Genomic DNA, 21332 nt, shown 5'->3' on the forward strand with positions numbered 1-21332 from the left:
GAATCACTTGAACCCAGGAGGGGGAGGTTGCAGTGAGCCGAGATCATGCCACTACACTGCAGCCTGGGTGACAGAGCAAGACTCTGTCTCAAACAATAAATAAATAAAATATAAATAAATAAATAAATGACTTGTGAATACTGCCACCATTCCAGACAGCAGCAGAATCCTCTTCTGGGAATAATTATTTGGGGATTTTTATGGAGCATACAATTCACTGGCATCCTAATGAAACTGTACTCATTTTTTAAATGTTTAGTATACAGTATAAAATACTGCTAAGATTTGAAAGATTTAAAATTGTACATTGTTCAGAGATTATCAGTGTTCGTTAAAATGTCACTAATTTTATGTTTGTCATTAATATTAGGCATTCAATAAGCAGTTGCTAGTTGGCTGATCATGCGACTGCTCAGGTAACAGAGTTGATTAACAGTGAATGGGGTTATCATGGCTCCTCTGGACTTAAAACAAAAAAATTGCTTACAACTTCACCATTAGAACTGTGTGAGGGCAGGAACTGTATCTTCTTCAATTGTGCTTAAATACAGCATTTGGTACGTAGTAGGGCTCAATGCATGTTGAATTAAGCTCTATAGAATGATTTAAATGATTTAACCACTTATCTAAGTTTCACAGGTTCTCTAATTTTAAAAATACAAGTAAATAAAATACAAATTAATGCTACTTGGAAAAATGCTGATTTTAGTACTGTGGCAGGAAAACATATAAAAGATGAGTTATGAGCATCTTGTGGTATCAAAGAGTAAGGAAGTGCTAAAACAAATAAACAGAGACAAAAAACCTGTACAATGATGGGAATATGTCAAAGTGATAGAGGAACAAACAGAAAGAGCTGCCAATGGCTGTAGCTGGAACAATTTGAGCAATAAAATAAAGTAGTATGGGAGTATAACCCAAAGTATAAAATAAATATTCTAAGACTCCATCCTGATATAGGCAAATGATTAAATAAATAAGTAATGAGGGGAAAGGAAGTAAGAGATTGGAAAGCCCAGATTGTGAAGACTACAATAAATACTTAATTTTTCAATGCTCAGACACCAATGAACATCTACAAGCATTACCAATGAACATCTACAAGCATTAACACCATCCAGGAAACATGATCTCATGAAATGAACTAAATAAGGAACCAGGGACCAACCCTGGAGAAACATAGGTATATGAACTTTCTATCCTATTTCATATATCTATGAAAGTTCATAGATATATGAACTTTCAGGCAGAGAATTCAAAGCAGCTGTTTTGAGGAAACTCAAAGAAATTCAATATAACACAGAGAAGGAATTCAGAATTCTGTCAGATAAATTTAACAAAGAAGCTGAAATAATTTAATTCTAGGGTCAAAAAATATAACTGACATGCTGAAGAATGCATCCAAGTTTCTTAATAGCAGAATAGTTTTGTTTCTGTTTTGTTGTTGTTGTTGTTGTTGTTGTTGTTGTTGTTTGAGACAGGGTCCCACTTTTTTGTCCAGGCTAGGGTACAGTGGTGCCATCATAGCTCACTGTAACCTCAAACTCCTGGGCTCCAGTGATGTTCCCACTTCAGCCTCCCAAGTAGTGAGACTAGAGATGTGTGCCACCATGCCCAGCTAATATTTTATTATTATTATTATTATTATTATTATTATTATTAGGTAGAGATAGGGTCTTGCTATGTTGCCAGTGCTGGACTTGAACTCCTGGACTCAAGTGATTCTCCTCCCATCTTGGTCTCCCAAAGTGTTGAAATTATGAGCCACCATTCTCAGCCTCTTTTTTTGTTTGTTTTTTGAGACTGAGTCTTGCTCTGTCACCCAGGCCAGGCCAGAGTGGAATGGTGCGATCTCAGCTCACTGCAACCTCCACCTCCTGGATTCAACTGATTCTCCTGCCTCAGCCTCCTGAGTAGCTGGGACTACAGGTGTGTGCCACCACGCCCAGCTAATTTTTGTATTTTTAGCAGAGACGGGGTTTCACCATAGTGGCCAGGCTGGTCTTGGTCTCTTGACCTTGTGATCCACCCGCCTCAACCTCCCAAAGTGCTAGGATTACAAGCGTGAGCCACAGTGCCTGACTAGAAGGGTGAACATTAACGACTGACAACCCCACATGCTGGAAAGCATGTGAAACAAGTGGAACTCTTATACCTGACTGGTGGGAATTGTAAAATGGTACAACCACTTTGGAAAACTGCTTGGCAATTCCTTATAAAGTTAGACATACCCATAGCCAAGGGTGACAGCACCCGCTTATAGTCCCAGCTATTCAAGAGGCCAAGGCTGCAGTGAGCTATGATTGTGCCACTGCATAGCCTGGGGGACAGAGAGACCTTGCTTCTAAAAAAAAAAAAAAAATTAAGTTAAACATACCCAGAACGACCCAGAAATTCCAATCCTGTATTTCCTCAAGGGAAATAAAACATGCCCACAAGGACTTGTACAAGAATGGTTATAGCAACTTTGCTCATAATAGCCAAAAATTGAAAGCAATACATATCAATCAACTGGCGAATGCATAAACTATTCAATGGAATGCCTCTCAATGACAAACACTACTAACTTCTGGTTCACGCAGACCCAACAGAGTACCTATCACCTTCATTTTTATAGTGTCAGAAATAAGAGGAGTGGTTGCTGATGCGGTGGGAGATGGACTGGAAAGAAACAGGCCACTCTTCTGAGTGATGGAAATGCTCTACGTCCTGATTGGGTGGTAGTTACACAGCTGTGTACATTTACCAAAACTCATCAAATTGTCCACTGGGGGGAAAAAACTATTATTTTTTATTTATTTATTTTTTTGAGACAGAGTCTCACTCTGTCGCCCAGGCTGGAACCGCTCACTGCAAGCTCTGCCTCCCAGGGTCACGCCATTCTCCTGCCTCAGCCTCCCGAGTAGCAGGGACTACAGGCGCCCGCCACCACGCCCGGCTAATTTTTTGTATTTTTAGTAGAGACGGGGTTTCACCGTGTTAGCCAGGATGGTCTCGATCTCCTGACCTTGTGATCTGCCAGCCTCGGCCTCTCAAAGTGCTGGGATTGCAGGCGTGAGCCACTGCGCCGGGCAAAAAACTATTATTTTCACTGTACGAAAACTTCGCCTCAACAAAAAACAAACTAGAAAAGAAAAAAAAGGGGGGAGGGGCTAGCGACGTTGAAAAGTAACACTAAACGATGTAAGTTTTTAATAATTGGGGTAAGCCTTTTTTTAAAAACGTATAGTAAAGAAAACATTTCAAGAAGGTCTGCTGGGTTCCGTGACTAAACAAAGATATTAAAAAGCCCTGAATCCAGTTTGGGCAACGTAGTGAAGCCCTGTCTCTACAGAATTTTTTTAAAGTTAGCCAGGCGTGGTGGTGCGCGCCTATAGTCCCAGCTACTCGGGAGGCTGAGGTGGGAGGATGGTTTGAACCCAGTAGGTCGAAGCAGCAGTGAGCAGTGAGCAGTGGTCGGTGCCCACTGCACTCCAGCCTGAGCGAGACTGATACCTTGTCTCAAAAAACAAAAACAAAACCAAAAAAAGCCGCAGGAGTTCTGGGGGAGATTTCCCGCAGCCCAGTATTGCCAGGGGCCCAGCATCACCCCCTGGGCTCCGCCGCCCACTCCTGCCCTTCACCTGAGGTGAGCGCCCCCACCGCTCCACCCCTTCTCATCCCGCGTCGCCGTCCCGCCTATTTTCCCTCTCACACCCATCTTTTGAACCGTCCCTTCACCTTTCAATCAATTCAAATATCGCAAGGAGCAAACCAATCGCAAGCCTAGTTGAGTGGAAGGGGCGGGATCTTCCACGGAAGTGTTGGTTAAAGCCCCTCCAATCAGCGGCTCCGTGCGGAAAGTTTGAATTTCGTGGAGTCTCGGGTTGTGAGGGTTCCTGCTTCGGAGTCGGCGGTGGTCGTCCAGAACGAGTGTTTTTTACTTTTTGTTTGGTTGAGGTTTCACGCTAGAAGGTGCCTCAGGTAGGTGGGTGCTGAAGAGCTGGACGGAGAACGCTGGCCCGCTTCCGTTGAAGGTCTAGAAGGGTCTGAGGACCGGGGACTGCGAGCGTCGGAGCCAGTCAGAGGCAGGCTCCTTTAGGAGGGTGTTACCTGCTCTTCCTGAAGCTGATAACGCGAACCTTTAGAAGAGTCCGTATGTTTGTCGTGACCTCTGTAGAAGTCAGTGTTTCACCACCGGGGCGTAATTGGCCTTTGGGGTGAAACTGTTCTTCACTAGCTCCGACATTAAATTTCCGTAGCTCTTCCCAGGTCCCATGGCAACTAAAAACGCCCGGTTGAGAACCTCTAGTCAAGCAAGATTAACGCATTCTAGACTTTCAAGCTGGAGGAAACGCCACTCAGCCAAACAAAATTTAGGTGTGTGTGAAGAGTCAGGGTGCCTGGCTTGGGATCCCGGCTTCACCACCTTTTAGATATGCTGATGTGAGCTGTTAATTGACCTCATCTGTATCAGAGCAATAATAGTAACTATCTTTCAGGGTTATTCTGATAATTATACCTTTAATGTTGTCCTCGCTCGCTCTTTCTCTTGCTGTGGATAGTGCTGTCCTGTATTTAATACATAAGTCTTAATTTTTCTTCAATCTTCAGCGAATTAATACTGCAGGAGATAAATAGTGGAAAAGAGTTCTTTATGAAAAGCACAGTCCATTGTCACTTTCCTTGGGTCTTAGAGGAGAATGTTATTAGCGTGCAGGTCAGATTCTCATTTTTTATATTTTGTCGATTGCTTAGAATCATGTAACAATTTATTACATTACTTGTGCCAATTTTCCTATTGTCTGGAGTTTTCTAGTGGATTTAGTTAATTCTTGTTGAAGAGTATACCATAGTGTGCCTATCACAGAGCCTCCCCCCTTACCTTTTTTTTGTTTTTTGTTTTTTAACTGCCAAGACTTCTGAGAATCAGTATCCTTTCTCCAGTTTGGCTTGGTAGTTCTCTATACCAGCTACCCAGATGACCCCCTCAAACTTTCCAGTTTTCTTTGTTCTCCCCAGTTGGACCCACTGGCATCGTCTTTATTGTCCTCTTTTGTTTTGCTTGAGTACATTCTCAAAGATCTTTCCAAGAAAAAGGCATGTGCCAAGTAAACTATATGATTTCGTGCGTGTGTGTGTGTGTGTGTATGTGTGTATGGCTTTTCTTTCTTAAAATTTATAGAGATGGAGTCGTGTTATGTTGCCCAGGCTGGTCTCAAACTCCTGGGCTCAAGCAATCCTCCTGCCTTGGCCTCCCAAAGTGGTAGGATTATAGGCCTAAGCCACCCTGCCAGCCTAAACTGTATGATTTCTTGTATGGATGAAAATAATGGAGGAAACTGATAGGGTTATTGTGAACTATATATTTGGTCTTGTTCTGTTTTCTGGTAAACTACTACTAAAATCCTTGGAGTCTTCGAAGTGGTATCTTTTTGTATGCTAATGATTGACTGATAGCTGGATGCCTCTCAGTAGCTTCTGGATTGAGGGTGGTCACTAGACAGACCAAGGCAGGATTAGAGAGTTGGGATTTTCAGCCCCACCTCACAACCTCTGGGGAGGGGAGAGGAGCTGAAGGTTGACTTGATCACCAGTGGCTAGTGATTTAATCACTCATGCTTATGTAATGAAGCTGCCATAAAAAACAAAAAAAAAACACCTGTGTTTGGAGAGCTTCTTAGGTGAACACATGAAGGTTCCTAAACGGTGGTGCTACCTGAGAGAGCATGGAAGCTCCTTGTTCCTTTCCACATACTTTGCCCTGTGCCTCTCTATCCAACTCTATCTGTATCTGGCTGCCTATTGATTATCTCTACATGACTAATAGGTACCTGGTGTGGGGTTTTTGTTTTTGTTTTTTTTTTTTTTGGCTTTAGAGGAAATGTTAGACTACCTGCATTCGCCATCATGGGTAAGGAAACAATTCTGTACATGGTCCTTCACTTAACCTATTTTCACCTTTAGTTCACGCTTTTCTTTTTGCAGTGTTCTCTAAGCCCAGAGCCTCTTTTATTCTGGACTATAGCTTCCTGGCTTTCTCTTCATCGGTCAAGCAAGTTCCTATTTAAAACCCCCCAAATAGGTAGCTTCTTATGCTCTGATAATCTTCTTCCCACTTTTCAGTGTTACATATTTCTTTCATTGCACATTTTATATTTTTATTTCAGAAGGCCCTGAAGTGGGACAGGAGATGAACTATAATCTTAATTTTTTAAATAATGAAAATTCATGTAAGTTGGGTTTTGTCCTTTTCCTTGACAGGATGTCTTCATCACATTTTGCCAGTCGACACAGGAAGGATTTAAGTACTGAAATGATTAGAACTAAAATTGCTCATAGGAAATCACTGTCTCAGAAAGAAAACAGACATAAGGAATACGAACGAAATAGACACTTTGGTTTGAAAGATGTAAACATTCCAACCTTGGAAGGTAGAATTCTTGTTGAATTAGATGAGACTTCTCAAGAGCTTATTCCAGAAAAGGCCATCGTTAAGCCAAGTAAGTAAAAGTCTGTTGTAATTTTAAGTACTTTGAAGAGTGAATAATAGTTGGTTTAATGCCTGTGTGAGTAAAAAACCCTGGCCAGAAGAATTTTGAAATATCATTCTATAAATAACTTTTCTTTTTTGGTCTTTTTCCTTTTTTTCTTTCTTTTTTTTTTTAATTACAAGAGGCAGGGTCTCACTGTCACCTGGGCAGGAATGCAGTGGTGTACTCACTGTAACCTCAAATTCCTGGGCTCAAGGAATTCTCTTGCCTCAGCCTCCCAAAGCGTAGGGATTACAGGCATGAACCACCACGCCTGGCCCCTTAACCTGTTTTCTACAACTAACTACTGTCTTTAAGGCAAAGCCATTTACCTATGGAGTATTATAACACTTTATCTATATTGCCTCATAGAAATCCTAAAGTTCTTATGGAGCTTGGGTAGGGTAAGTGTTAATAAGATAAACTGATAAGCAATGTAAAAATAGAATAATTAAAGTATCCATGAAATGAGAGTACTTTGTCAATGGAAACATTACTAAGAAGAGCAAAGAATCCATCCTTGCAGTTTGCCCAGCAGGATTGGGACCATTAGGATAGAGGGAACCAACTAAAGAAGAAAGGAATAATCTCAGAAAAAGATGAAAATAGAGCATCTTAGAAGGCAAAGGATGCTACAGAGAAGAGAAAGGGAACTGAAAAATGACTTGTGTTTAGTCAGGAGTCACCCTACTCCTATTTGTTGTGTTCATATAGCAGGCATTAGGAGCTAGATGGCATTGAATAATGCTAGGATAAATGGGGAATGGCAGAAAGAACCAAACATTTTTTATTTGAGAAAGGGTGGTAGTGTTACCTCCTAAGTCATCTCCTTGCCTTTACTCTTGTCCTCTCAAATGCTCCATTTCTTAACCAAAAATATTTCAAATAAAAGTCAGTCAGTATGACTTTTGTCAGTATGACTACTGTCAGTATGCTACGAACTATGTCAGTATGCTATTAAAATATCCTTTATTTCCCATTTGCAAAGGCTTAGAGGTGGGAGTGTGCCTGATATGTTTTAGTGAATGCAAGTAGGTAACTGGGTATAAAAGAATGAGCAAGGGTGATAGATTGCATAGAATCCTAAGGACCATCATTATAAGGACATTGACTTTTACTCTGAAATGAGAAGCCATTAATGGGTGTTTATGTAATCTGATTTATATTTTAAAAGGATCACTTTGGAGTCAGGCCTGTAGCCCTAGCTACTCCAGAGGCTGAGGCAGGAAATCTGGAGCTCAGGAGTTTGAAGCTTAGTGTGCTACGATGGTGCCTGTGAAAGGCCACTGCACTCTGGCCTGGGCAACACATGGAGATCCTGTCCCCTAAAAAAATAAAAATAAGAAAAAAAAGGATCAGGTCGGGCGCAGTGGCTTATGCCTGTAATCCCAGCACTTTGGGAGGCCGAGGCGGGTGGATCATGAGGTCAGGAGTTCGAGACCAGCCTGACCAACATGGTGAAACCCTGTCTCTACTAAAAATACAAAAATTAGCTGGGTGTGGTGACATGCACCTGTAATCCTAGCTACTCAGGAGGCTGAGGCGGGAGAATCGCTTGAACCCGGGAGGTGGAGGTTGCAGTGAACTGAGATCACACTATTGTACTCCAGCCTGGGTGACAGAGTGAGACTCCATCTCAAAAAAAAAAGGATCACTTTGGCTGCTGTGTTGAGAATAGATTGTAGGGTAGTATGTATGACATCAGGGAGAGTAGTAAGTAGACTATTGCAATAATTTAGTTGATATTAAGTATTAAAAGACAAGGGGCTGGTCGTGGTGGCTCATACCTGTAATCCCAGTTCTTTGGGAGGCTGAGGCCCGTGGATCATGAGGTCAAGATATCAACACCATCCTGGCCAACATGGTGAAACCTCATCTCTACTAAAAATACAAAAATCAGCTGGGCATGGTGGTGCGCACCTGTAGTCTCAGCTACTTGGGAGGCTAAGGCAGGAGAATCACCTGAACCCAGGAGGTGGAGGTTGCAGTGAGCCGAGATCATGCCACTGCACTCCAGCTTGGTGACGGAGCAAGACTCTGTCTCAAAAAAAAAAAAAGAAGGGAAAACTAGTAAAGAACCAAGGAACAGTGCAAAGTAATGTAAGGCGATAACCAGGAGAACGTGCTATCCTAGAAACCGAATAGAAAAGTGCATATCAAGGAGAGACTAATTAACTATGTTAGTCAGTACTGCTTGTTAGATCAAGTATAATAGAGATGAGAATTTGGACTTCACCACTGTGGAGGTCACTGGTGATCTTGAATAGTTTTGGTGGAGTGAGATTCAGGGAGTGAAAGTCAGATTGGAATGGGTGAGTATAATCAAACCTTTAGATATAATTTATAGTCTATAGAAAACATGTGGCCTAGAGGAATGAGTAAATAAACAAATATAGCTTCCAAGGACATTCAGTAGGAAAACTGACTACCTTTTGTCAGTAAGACAGAATCTGTTTTGTCAGACAGATCTGTTTTAGATGAAGAGATTTAAAAAGACATCCACATAAAATGCGTTGATCTTACTTGCTTCTTGATTTAAATAAATAGATGGTTTAAAATACCTCTTTGAAACAAACAGAGAAGTTTAAATCTGGATCCTGTAATAGATAACAAGGAATTACTGCTGATTTTGTTAAGTGTGATGATGATATTGTGGCTGTGAAAGGAAATGTCTTCGTTTTATTTTTTTATTTGTTTTATTTTTTGAGACGGAGTTTTGCTCTTCTTGCTCAGGCTGGAGTGCAGTGGTGTGATCTCAGCTCACCGCAACCTCTGCCTCCCGGTTTCAAGTGATTCTCCTGCCTCAGCCTTCCCGAGTAGCTGGAATTACAGGCATGCACCATCACGCTTGGCTAATTTTGTAGTTTTAGTAGAGACAGGGTTTCTCCATGTTGGTCAGGCTGGTGTTGAACTCCCGACCTCAGGTGATCCACCCACCTCGGTCTCCCGAAGTGCCAGGATTTCAGGCGTGAGCTACCGCTAGCCGGAAATGTCTTTGTTTTTTAGAAGTATATACTAAAGTATTTAGAGATGAAATCTTCTAAGCATAATTTGTTTTAAACAACTGCAGCAAAATGTTCATAAATATTGAATCTGGGTAATAGGTATATGGGGTTCATCAGAATTCTGTTTGTGTGTATATTAGAGGTTTTTCATAATTTTGAAAAATTAAGAGAGGGAATATAAAGAGTGTTAGAAATAGGCTGGGCGTGGTGGCTCACACCTGTAATTCCAGCACTTTGGGAGGCCAAGGTGGGTGAATCACCTGAAGTCAGGAGTTCAAGACCAGCCTGGCCAACATGATGAAACCCCATCTCTACTCAAAATACAAAAATTAGCCAGACGCAGTGGTGCATGCCTGTAATCCTAGCTACTAGGGAGGCTGAGGCAGGAGAATTGCTTCAACCCGGGAGGTGGAGGTTGCAGTGAGCCAAGATTGCACCACTGCACTCCAGCCTGGACAACAGAGTGAGACTCTGTCTCAAAACAGGCCAGGCGCAGTGGCTCATGCCTGTAATCCCAGCACTTTGGGAGGCTGAGGCGGGTGAATCATGAGGTCAGGAGTTCGAGACCAGCCTGGCCAAAATGGTGAAACCCCGTCTCTACTAAAAATACAAAAAATTAGCTGGGCATGGTGGTGGGTGCCTGTAATCCCAGCTACTCGGGAGGCTGAGGCAGGAGAATCACTTGAACCTGGGAGGCCGAGGATGCAGTGAGCTGAGATCATGCCGCTGCATTCCAGCTCAGGCAACAGTGTGAGACTCTGTCTCAAATAAATAAATAAAAGTGTTGATAGTAGAGATACAGGTAACTCTCTTGAAGAATTTTGCCTTAAATGGGACTAGAGAAATAAGTGCTAGATGAGGATGTAGGTTGGGAGAAATTATTGCATGTTTGTAACTTCATAATGGCAACAATTCAGTAGAGGAAAAAATAAATGAGTGAGAGGATAAGTTACTGGAAGAATGTCCTTGAATAGGTGAGAAGGAATGGAGTACATATATTATAATAAATAGCACCTATAATTGTATTAGTTATCCCAAAACTTAGCAGCTTAAAAGAATAAACATTGATTATTTCATACAATTTTTGTGGGTCAGGAACTTGGGTATGGCTGAGCTGGGTGATTCTGAAGGTAACAGCCAAGATGTCATCCAGAGATATATCTGAAGCCTTAACTGAGACTGGAGGATGTGCCTCCAAGATGACTGACTCACATGAACAGCAAGTTGATGCTGGCTTTTGGCAGGAGGCTGTAGTTCTTTGTCATGTGGACACCTCCATAGGACTACTTGAGTCTTCGTAAGGCCCCACATGGCACCTGGCTTCTCCCAGAGCAAGCGACTCTTCAAGAGAGAGCAAGGCAAACACTACCTGGTTTTAGAAGTCATATTCCATTATTCCTGTGATACTGTCTTGGTCACACAAGTCAGCCCTATTCAGTGTGAGAGGGGATGACACAGGGCAAGACTACCAGGAAGTGAGGATCAGTAGAGGGCAGCTTGGTTGCTGGCTATCATACAAGTTAGTTAATTTAAAAGTGAAGCATAGCAAGCAGTTAATATTTGAACACATGAAGGCAAAATGAATACAAATTTTAAAAGACTAGGGGTTGAAAAAACTTGTGGTTAGAGTGCTAAAGAATTAACAAGAAATATTAAAAGCATTTCCTTTTGTGTGGAGAGGTCTTGCTGTGTTACTGAAGTTGAACTTGAACTCCTGGGCTCAAATGATCCTTCCGCCTCAGCCTCCCCAGTAGATGGGACTACAGATGTGTCACTGTGCCTGGCTTATTGAAAACATTTTTTTTTTTTTGAGATGGAGTCTTGCTCTGTCGCCGAGGTTAGAATGCAAAGGCGCGATCTTGGCTCACTGCAACCTCCATCTCCTGGGTTCAATCAATTCTCCTACCTCAACCTCCCAAGTAGCTGGGATTCCAGGTGCCTGCCACCACGCCCAGCTAATTTTTGCATTTTTAGTAGAGATGAGGCTTCACTACGTTGACCAGGCTGGTCTCGATCTCCTGACCTCAGGTGATCCGCCCTCCTTGGCCTCCCAAAGTGCTGGGATTACAGGCGTGAGCCACTGCGCCCGGCCTGAAAGCATTTTTTAGCAGCAGTTGAAATGACACAAAAATAATTGTTTATACGTTTGCATAACTTTTCATCTGAAATGTGTTATATACTGTGTGGTTTTGGTTTTTTTCTGCCTAGGGGCAATGAAAACTATTCTAGGTGATCAACGAAAACAGATGCTCCAAAAATACAAAGAAGAAAAGCAGCTTCAAAAATTGAAAGAGCAGAGAGAGAAAGCTAAACGAGGAATATTTAAAGTGGGTCGTTATAGACCTGATATGCCTTGTTTTCTTTTATCAAACCAGAATGCTGTGAAAGCTGAGCCAAAAAAGGTAAATTTAGTGTCTTAATATAAAGGAATAGTTTTTTATTTGGAATTTTCTTCAAGACATTAAGTGACTAAAATAACCCCTTTCCCTTAGTCTCTTTATTAACTGGTTGGTAGAAGGTGGGAGTGACATAATAGTAGCTCACAAGAATGAAAATCAGGTCCCTTAAGATAGCTGTAGGTAAGCTGAGATAGGATAAAACTAGGAAAATGGGTAGAACCAGGCTAAAACAATGTTGTGCAAAGGATTTGGTGTTTATCCTGTAGGTTATGCAGAATCAGGAGAAGTTTATAAATGAGGGTAGTGCCATTGTCAAATTAATAATTCAGGAAAATACCATAGCCCTAAAGATTTTGGTCTGGAAAGAGAAACATTTATAGATAGGGAGACCAATTGTGAGACTATTGTAATAGAATAGATGGAAAGGGGCAGTGGGTTTTAAAAGGGCACAATAGGCGTAAGACATCTAAATAAAGGCATTTGACAGGACTGGTGGCCAAGTAGATGGTGAGGGGTAAAGGAAATTGAAAAAGCAGAGAGAAGCTCTGCTGCTAAAAGAGATAAGACAAGAAAAGGAACAGGCTTAAGTGGGTGCATGTTAATAAACTTTTAAAAAATCTTAAACTTGTGTGGGCCACCTAGATATTAGCAAACATTTGGAAAGCAGAATGGAAATCGGTGCTAAGATGTTGATTTAGGATATAATATTGGGAGTATGGATGGGTGTTTAAGCTGTAGGACTAAGTGAGACCATTCCAATAAGGATATATAAAATTATGAAAAAGTGGGCTCTAGAGAGCACCTTTAGGTAGGCAGAAGTCCGGTACCAGGCTGAGGACTGGTCAGAGAGGCAGGAGAACTAAAAGAGAGGATAGAAGCTCATATTAATGATGATTCCAATACCTGGAAAATATGGTTTGAAATTTCTTTCTCACTGAGAAATATGAGTAATTTTTGAAGTTACTAACTTAATTTAAATCAAGCTAGAACCAGAAAAAGGAATTTAAGTATCTTTTTGCTATAAGAGATTAAGGATAAAATTTAACTTTAAAATGGGAACTTTATTTTGTAATAAGTTATGCAAGTAAACCTTTACCAGTTCATTTTTTTTTTTTAAGTTTATCTTCTTTTGACTATTCTAAGGCTATTCCATCTTCTGTACGGATTACAAGGTCAAAGGCCAAAGACCAAATGGAGCAGACTAAGGTATAGTTGATAGCAGATAATTGTTACTAAAATGATAAAGTGTACTTTTTTAGTAAGTAAATTCATTTTCAATCTAGTATCAGAATCAAACATAATGATTAATTTACTAGAGTTAACAGGTACCAAAGTCACTGTTCTTGGTATGGTGACGTAGAGCAATTTCACTTAAAATATTTGCTCCAACATTCCTTATGAGATCCATGGCAAACTGTCTTTGTGTCACACTCTTGTTTACTGGGCTCCTATTATGCATTCAAAGTTACCTGCATGAAATGCAGATGGGGAGGAAAGCACACAGGGTAGGTGTTATAAACTTATGGGTCTTCAAAATACTGTAATAGAGATATTAGGAGGGTTACTAAAACAAAGTGAAGTGGGCAAGAAGGGAAATAGTATACTTCTTTATCAGATGAGGAAGCTAAGTTCCATATATGCATATATATTTTGCATTGCTATGATGTTCCTGGTGTTGTAGGCTTTTGGATATAATAAACTAAATTCCCTTTGTGGAACTTACATGTAAGGCTTTAAGAAAAAATAAATACATAATATGTCAGAAGATGATAAGTATTATGGAAGAGATGGGGAGATGGGGTGTACTAGAAGTAGGTATGGGGTAGAATTTTGATTGGGCAGTTAAGGAAGGCCTCCCTGAGATGAAAGCCTTTTGAGTGAAGTCATTATGGATAGTGGAGGAGAGACCATGGGAAAGAGCTTTTTATCCAGGAGAAGCATTTCCTAGGCAAAATTAGAAGGTCTTGAAGTGAAAACATGTCTAGGAGTGTTTAAGGACCTTCAGAAGGCAAGTTATAGTTAGCTGTTTTTAAAAGCTTGGGTTATTCGCATTTTCTTAGTTCTGTGATTCTGAAAAAGGATGTAACCTTTTTTGGAAGCTTAAGGGAAAGCTTTTCTTTCTCATTTTATTTGGGGTAGTTTTTTGTTGTTGGGTTATTTACAGTGATCAGATTTCAGATGAGGAATCAATTTACAGATTAAAAATATGATGGTTTGATTCATTATGCAATTAAATCATGTAGCACCTAATCTCTTAAATAGATTGATAATGAGAGTGATGTTCGAGCAATCCAACCTGGTCAAAGACAAACTTCTGAAAAGAAAGTGTCAAACAAAGAGAAAAAAGGTAGGAATATTAGCAATTACTATAAATCCTCTGAGGCTACCATGGCCATAATTTTTTTTAAGTGTCCAGAAGGTCAACTGGAATTTATTTGTTTGCGACAGAGTCTTGCTTTGTCGCTGAGGTTGGAGTGCAGTGGCGCAATCATAGCTCACTGGAGCCTCCACCTCCTGGGCTCAAGTGATCCTCCCACCTCAGCTTCCTGAGTAGCTGAAACTACAGGTTTGCCACCATGCCCAGCTGATTTTTATATTTTTTGTAGAGACGGGGTTTCACTATGTTACCCAGGCTGGTTTCGAACTGCTGGGCTGAAGTGATCCTCCTGCCTCCTGATTAGCTGGGACTACAGGCATGCACTACCGTGCCTGGCTTCACAGCCGTAATTTAATAACTACAAGGGACATTCAATTTGGTTATTTTTTTTTCCCCCACAGTCGTGCAGCCTGTAATGCCCATATCGTTGAGAATGACTCGATCAGCTACTCAAGCGGCAAAGCAGGTTCCCAGAACGGTCTCATCTACCACAGCAAGAAAGCCAGTCACAAGAGCTGCTAATGGTAAAAACTATTCCTTGATCAGTGACTGAACTAGAATATTTGGTCCTTGAGGTTTTTGCGTTCCATTTCAAAAATCAACAAGTACTTCTTTGAGTAGGAGAGAAGGAAACGGGAAATTCTAATACCTGAAAATAGATTCTGTGCCCTGACTTCTGGTTGGCACACAATGGGTGCCCAAACATTGAAGAACTTAATTAGTATAAGCAGTGTTTCAAAGTGAAAAATTAATGCTCCGAATAAATCACAGTTCATTTATTTGGTGCAATATAATGTAGCCATTAAGAACAGTATTATTAAAGAACACTCAGTGACGTGGTTCATGATACATTATGTGGGCAAAGAAGAGCATGTCAAACTCTGAACAGTAGGATCGCAATTCTAAAAAGCAGTTTGTGAATATGTGGACATAGGACTGGAAAACCATACCCCGAAGTGACAACTGAGTAATGGAATCCTGGGTGATTTGTCATTGTTGTTGTTTGTAGTTTTCTGTATTTTTCTAATTGTCTGTAATAAATATGTACAGGCTGAGCAACCCTAATCAAAACATCCAAAATCCTGAGCACCAACATGACATGACATTCAAAGGTCATATGCTCAAAGGAAATGCTCACTGGAGCATTTCAGATTTTTGTATCAGGTATGCTGAACCTGTAAGTATAATGTAAATATTCCAAAATCTGGAATCTAAAATATCTCTGATCTCAAGCATTTTGGATAAGGGATACTCAATCTGTATTTGGTATTCAGAGGAAAAAGATAAAACACTCTGGTTTTGAAAACAGATGGTTTGTATTTGGCAGGAAATTCCATAACCCCTTTTATAATATGGCTTTTAATCATAAAAATCCTTCAAGACATATATTCCCACTGTTGCTTCTTTTCCTTTCCCAAGTTACCTAGTATTTTAATGTAGCATTTCTATCTAGTAAAATAAATATTTTGTTGTTTTAGAAAACGAACCAGAAAGAAAGGTGCCAAGTAATAAAGGAAGACCTGCCAAAAATGTAGGAACAAAACCTGACAAGGTAGAGAATAAACATCTTTTTACTTCTAGATGCTTTGAAAATCTCATTGCTGCTTTCATAAAGTTGGAATTAAACATAAAGAACTGCTTCAAGAGGTTAACCTACATGTGTGTTAAAACTTCCTGAACCATAAGAAAGCATCAAGAGGATTTACTCTTGTTGTTTTTCAGGTATCTTATTTTCAGAGCTTTATAGGTAGAGAGAGCATAATTTGGTTAGAAGATGGAGAAAAATAATAAAAACACAGCTGAGAGAAACCTGTATGTGGGAATTAGCCAAGACATAGGGTGAAGTGGGGTGAAATGCATTGACTTTGGATTCATTTAGGCCTGGGTTTGAATACTCTCTCTGCTTCCAATTAGCTGCATAACCCTGGGCAAGTTATGTAATTTATGAGGTTGTTTTCTTATTCCTAACATGGAATACCTACATAGAGTAGTTGTAAGAATTAAATAAACTAAAATTTCTGCCTGCATCTAGCATGGTTTCTAATAAGGTCTTCAAAAAAGATGCCCCATTTGAGGACCCAACCCCTTGGCTTATAATCTATGGTATAATTTATTTCTGTTTTTTTGTTTTTTTTTTGAGACAGTCTTACTCTGTCGCCCAGGCTCAAGTGCAATGGCGCAATCTTGGCTCACTGCACCTTCCACTTCCCAGGTTCAAGTGATTCTCCTGCCTCAGCCTCTTGAGTAGTTGGGATTATAGGCACACGCCACCACACCCATCTGATTTTTGTATTTTTAGTAGAGATGAGGTTTCACCATGTTGGCCAGGCTGGTCTTGAACTCCTGACCTCAGGTGATCCACCTGCCTCGGCCTCCCAAAGTGCTGGGATTACAGGCGTGAGCCACTGCACCTGGCCAGAATAATTTCTTAATTTAAAAAAAGTATCAAAGATTAAGTAACCTGGCTAGATTCTTAGTAAAAAATCAAACACAGATTGAGAAAGGACATATACAGTGAATCTTCACAGATAAAGCAGCTGGACCTTATAGGTCCTCCCTTAAGATTAACCCTTAAGGATTATCACTAGTTTTTGCTTTGACTGCCATGCTGGCTTCAACAGTGTTACCACTTAAACTCTTGTCCAGGTTGAAATACCTGAGTTTGAGTTCATATCTTACTAAAAATCAGAAACCTAGAAATCTCTAGAAATTATTTAAATACCAAGTAACACATTGACTTGAAATAGTAAATATGCTTTGTATTTTATATGGTTAATCTTCTGTGTCACATTGAAAGTATTGCTGTTGTGATAAGACTATTTATAATCTAAGGTTATTTAAGGATTTGGTCCTTAATAGTCATTCCATAATGTTAGATTTCTGATTTTAAACCATTGTAAATATCAACATAATTTTTTTTTTTTTTTTTTTTTTTTTTTTTTTGAGACAGAGTCTTGCTCTGTCACCCAGGCTGGAGTGCAGTGGCACGATCTTGGCTCACTGCAAGCTCCACCTCCTGGGTTCACACCATTCTCCTTCCTCAGCCTCCCAAGTAGCTGGGACTACAGGCTCCTGCCACTAATTTTTTGTATTTTTAGTAGAGACGGGGTTTCACTGTATTAGCCAGGATGGTCTCGATCTCCTAACCTCGTGATCCACCCGCCTTGGCCTCTCAGTGCTGGGATTACAGGCGTGAGCCTCTGTGTCGGTCATGATTATCAATTTAAGTAAAAAGATACATATTTGTTGAATAAGTTTTTCCATATTAATTTTCCATTATCTTTTAATTTCTTGTAATACCTGAAAGGTATTAGTTAGTCTTTTAATAAGAATTGATTTGGGCTTGGCGCGGTGACTCACGCCTATAATCCCAGCACTTTGGGAGGCTGAGGCGGGCGGATCATGAGGTCAGGAGATCGAGACCATCCTAGATAACACAGTGAAACCCCGTCTCTACTAAAAATACAAAAACTTAGCTGGGCATGGTGGCAGGCACCTGTAGTCCCACCCACTCTGGGAGGCTGAGGCAGGAGAATGGTGTGAACCTAGGAGGCAGAGCTTGCAGTGAGCCAAGATGGCGCCACTGCACTCTAGCCTGGGCAACAGAGGGGAGACTCCCTCTCAAAAAAAAAAAAAAAAGAAATAATTGATTATATTCCCAGGGAATAGCAATGGGTTTAGCATAACTGGTCTTCTGATTCCATGTATACACTTAATTGTATCTGTTTTTATCTCTCAAATTATGTACATAGGACATATATTTCTGTTGTCATATTTTCAGACCTATAAAAATTGGTTGAATATATCCTCACAAGAGAGAAATCTTACTCTACTTTGTTAACTCACATCCTAGGGTATTTCTTGTAAAGTCGATAGTGAAGAAAATACTTTGAATTCACAAACTAGTGCAACAAGTGGAATGGATCCAGATGGAGTCTTATCAAAAATGGAAAACTTACCTGAGATGAATACTGCAAAAATAAAAGGGAAGAATTCCTTCGCACCTAAAGATTTTATGTTTCAGCCACTGGATGGTCTGAAGACCTATCAAGTAACACCTATGACTCCCAGAAGTGCTAATGCTTTTTTGACACCCAGTTACACCTGGACTCCTTTAAAAACAGAAGTGTAAGACTATGATCTTAATGATAAGTCCCTTGATAAGATGGGTAATAAATGCCTTTCTGTTTTTTTCTTTTTGAGACGGAATCTTGCTCTGTCGCCCAGGCTGGAGTGCAGTGGCGCGATCTCTGCTCACTGCAAGCTCCGCCTGCCGGGTTTATGCCATTCTCCTGCCTCAGCCTCCCGAGTAGCTGGGACTACAGGCGCCTGCCACCACGCCTGGCTAATTTTTTGTATTTTCAGTAGAGACGGGGTTTCACCGTGTTAGCCAGGATGATCTCGATCACCGGATCTCGTGATCGCCCACCTTGGCCTCCCAAAGTGCTGGGATTACAGGCATGAGCCACCGTGCCTGGCCATAAATGCCTTTCTTATATTTGGTCTATGCTCTTAAAAAGTTATTAGTGAACTATGTTAATTAGGAATCATGAAATTTTTTCTTTAAAAAAAATTCTTCAGAAGGTACAATAATGTAATTGACAGTTTTTATATTTCTTATGCATTGTTATTTTCACTATACAATTTGGGTTTTTTTGTTTTTAATAAGTGACTTAATTATAACACAAATACATTTTTCAAAAGAAGAAAATTGCTATACTAATTTAACTCAGATACGACTTTTTCCTTATTCTGGCTTAGTATTTAGAGAAACTGCCTCTGAAAACAAACATGATTAATTTGCAAAACAATGGAAAAATCAGTTGGAACCTTTAAAAGAAAAAGCAAGATCATTTTGCAAAGACTGGCTGGCAGCAAATATACTAAAAACTACTCAGCATCATCTAAGACTATTAAGTGTTTATGTTCTGTTAAGAAATCTTCAAAATCTTTGAATCTCATTACAATTAATTACTAAAGATGGACATTCACACTATAGGTGTTTACATTTTCTCCCCTCCAGAATACACATTTTTAAAAAATAGAAACATTTCTATTTTAGCCCAGATCTATAAAAAGTGACACAATTTTGAAACCCTTTATATTAGATATATGGAGTTCATGTTTCATGAAGTATATTTTTGCTATTGTTTTTAGTGATGAGTCTCAAGAAGCAACAAAAGAAATATTGGCACAAAAATGTAAAACTTACTCTACCAAGACAATACAGCAAGATTCAAATAAATTGCAATGTCCTTTGGGTCCTCTAACAGTTTGGCATGAAGGTATAGTATTTAATTAATTTATTCATTTTTTAGACTAATGTTTATCAATAATACAAAAAATATTTTGCTTTCAGGTATAGTAATTAAATTTTTACTTTTCTGGATTATTACTTGTCAGATTTGTTTGGAGCTCTTTTTCACCATATCATTTGGGGATTATGAACTCAGGGTCAGAAAAGACAGTAAAGCATGGGTAAAGATACCTGAAGAGATCGTTGGAATGAAGAATACAGACAGAAGAGGGGAAATAAATGTAAATTTAAATAAAAAAATATTGAGAGCTACTTTAGAGGAAATGTAAGTTAAGTGATTGAGGTAGAAATAAAATTTTAAACATTGGAAAGAATTGAAGGATATTTAAAATGTCTTTTTAGGGGCTGTCATTTTAGGAATTGTCGCTTTGAAATTTACATGTAAGATTTTCTTTAATTTATAGAACATGTTTTAAATAAAAACGAAGCTACTACTAAAAATTCAAATGGCCTTCCGATAAAAGAAGTCCCACCACTTGAAAGAAATGAAGGTCAAATAACTCAGCCCCACCATGATGTGCCATATTTCAGGTATGTCTGTGTGTTTCTAGTGTAAGAATGTTGTATTAATATCTAGACATTTAAAACCCAAACTAAAAAGTTTTAACCTTAATATAGTGGGGGGAAGCTGATGTTAGGTGATTTTCACGTTTAAATTTTAGTTTCTTTTGTACATTCATGTGGTTCCTAATTCAAAGGGTAGGAAAAGGTACAAGTGAGAAGTCTTCTCAGCACTGTGACCCAACTGCATAGTCTGAACATTTCATGAAGGCAAGTGTTACTCATTTCTTGTGAATACTTCCATGGATAGTTAATGCTTATGTAGACAAATATAGGCATACCCTTTTTTTTCTTTTTTAAAAAATACAATAGGCTGGGCACGGTGGCTCACACCTGTAATCCCAGCACTTTGGGAGGCCGAGGTGGGAGGATCACAAGGTCAAGATATCGAGACCATCCTGACCAACGTGGTGAAACCCCATCTCTACTAAAAATATAATGGCACACGCCTGTAGTCACAGCTACTGGGGAGGCTGAGGCAGGAGAATGGCGTGAACCCGGGAGGTGGGGGTTGCAGTGAGCCGAGATAGCACACTGCACTCCAGCCTGGCAACAGAGTGAGACTCCATCTCAAAAAAAATAAAATATATATATATATCTAGACAATATCATACAATATACACTATTCTGTTTGCAAATCAAAATAGATAAGTATCTCACTATAGTTTTACTATTCATTTGTTCTATTATGAATATTTTTTTTGAGTGACTTCATTTCTTTTTTTGTTTTGAAATGGTCGCACTCTGTTGCCCAGGCTGGAGTAGAATGACGTGATCTCAGCTCATTGCAGCCTCTCTGTCCTGAGCTCAAGCCATCCTCCTACCAGTGGGTGGCTAATTTTGGTGGTTTTTTGTTTTTGTTTTTGTTTTTTTTTTTTTGTAGGACAGGGTCTTACGATACTGCCCAAGCTGGTCTCGAACTCGCAAGCTCAAGCGATCCTTTTGCCTCGGCCTCCCATACTGTTAGGATTACAGGCATGAGCCACTATGTCTGGCTTGATTTCTTTTTCAGAGCACTAGGTTTTAGAATTATAAGGGATTTTAGAGGTAGCTAATCCATTGTTGTTCCACTGAGTTATTGAAATATTAAGCAGTCTACCTAACTAGACAATGTGAGGGCTAAATCATTTTTGCTATCTCTTTTTTGAGATTTGAGTCTCA

At 39.9% G+C, this 21332-nt stretch overlaps 1 protein-coding gene across 3 annotated transcripts in view; it reads left to right on the forward strand.

Annotated features, from left to right (window-relative positions):
* Window positions 1-3386: 3386 nt before the first annotated feature.
* Window positions 3387-21332, forward strand: part of DLGAP5 (DLG associated protein 5) — a 42754-nt gene continuing 24808 nt past the window's right edge. Inside the window, exons 1-10 of one of the 3 annotated variants that reach the window (XM_009211581.4) lie at window positions 3387-3963; window positions 6244-6482; window positions 11726-11919; window positions 13060-13122; window positions 14179-14263; window positions 14695-14817; window positions 15772-15845; window positions 18147-18421; window positions 19451-19578; window positions 20015-20141. In XM_009211581.4, coding sequence (XP_009209845.2) covers window positions 6245-6482; window positions 11726-11919; window positions 13060-13122; window positions 14179-14263; window positions 14695-14817; window positions 15772-15845; window positions 18147-18421; window positions 19451-19578; window positions 20015-20141 — 1307 coding nt within the window. In that variant the 5' untranslated portion in view covers window positions 3387-3963; window position 6244. Of the gene's footprint in view, window positions 3964-6241; window positions 6483-11725; window positions 11920-13059; window positions 13123-14178; window positions 14264-14692; window positions 14818-15771; window positions 15846-18146; window positions 18422-19450; window positions 19579-20014; window positions 20142-21332 lie in introns of those variants that run through there. The other 2 variants (XM_017961183.2, XM_021941244.2) reach the window with 2 other exon arrangements.

This window comes from Papio anubis, chromosome 7 (genome assembly GCF_008728515.1).
Source record: "Papio anubis isolate 15944 chromosome 7, Panubis1.0, whole genome shotgun sequence".
Lineage (NCBI taxonomy): Eukaryota > Metazoa > Chordata > Mammalia > Primates > Cercopithecidae > Papio > Papio anubis.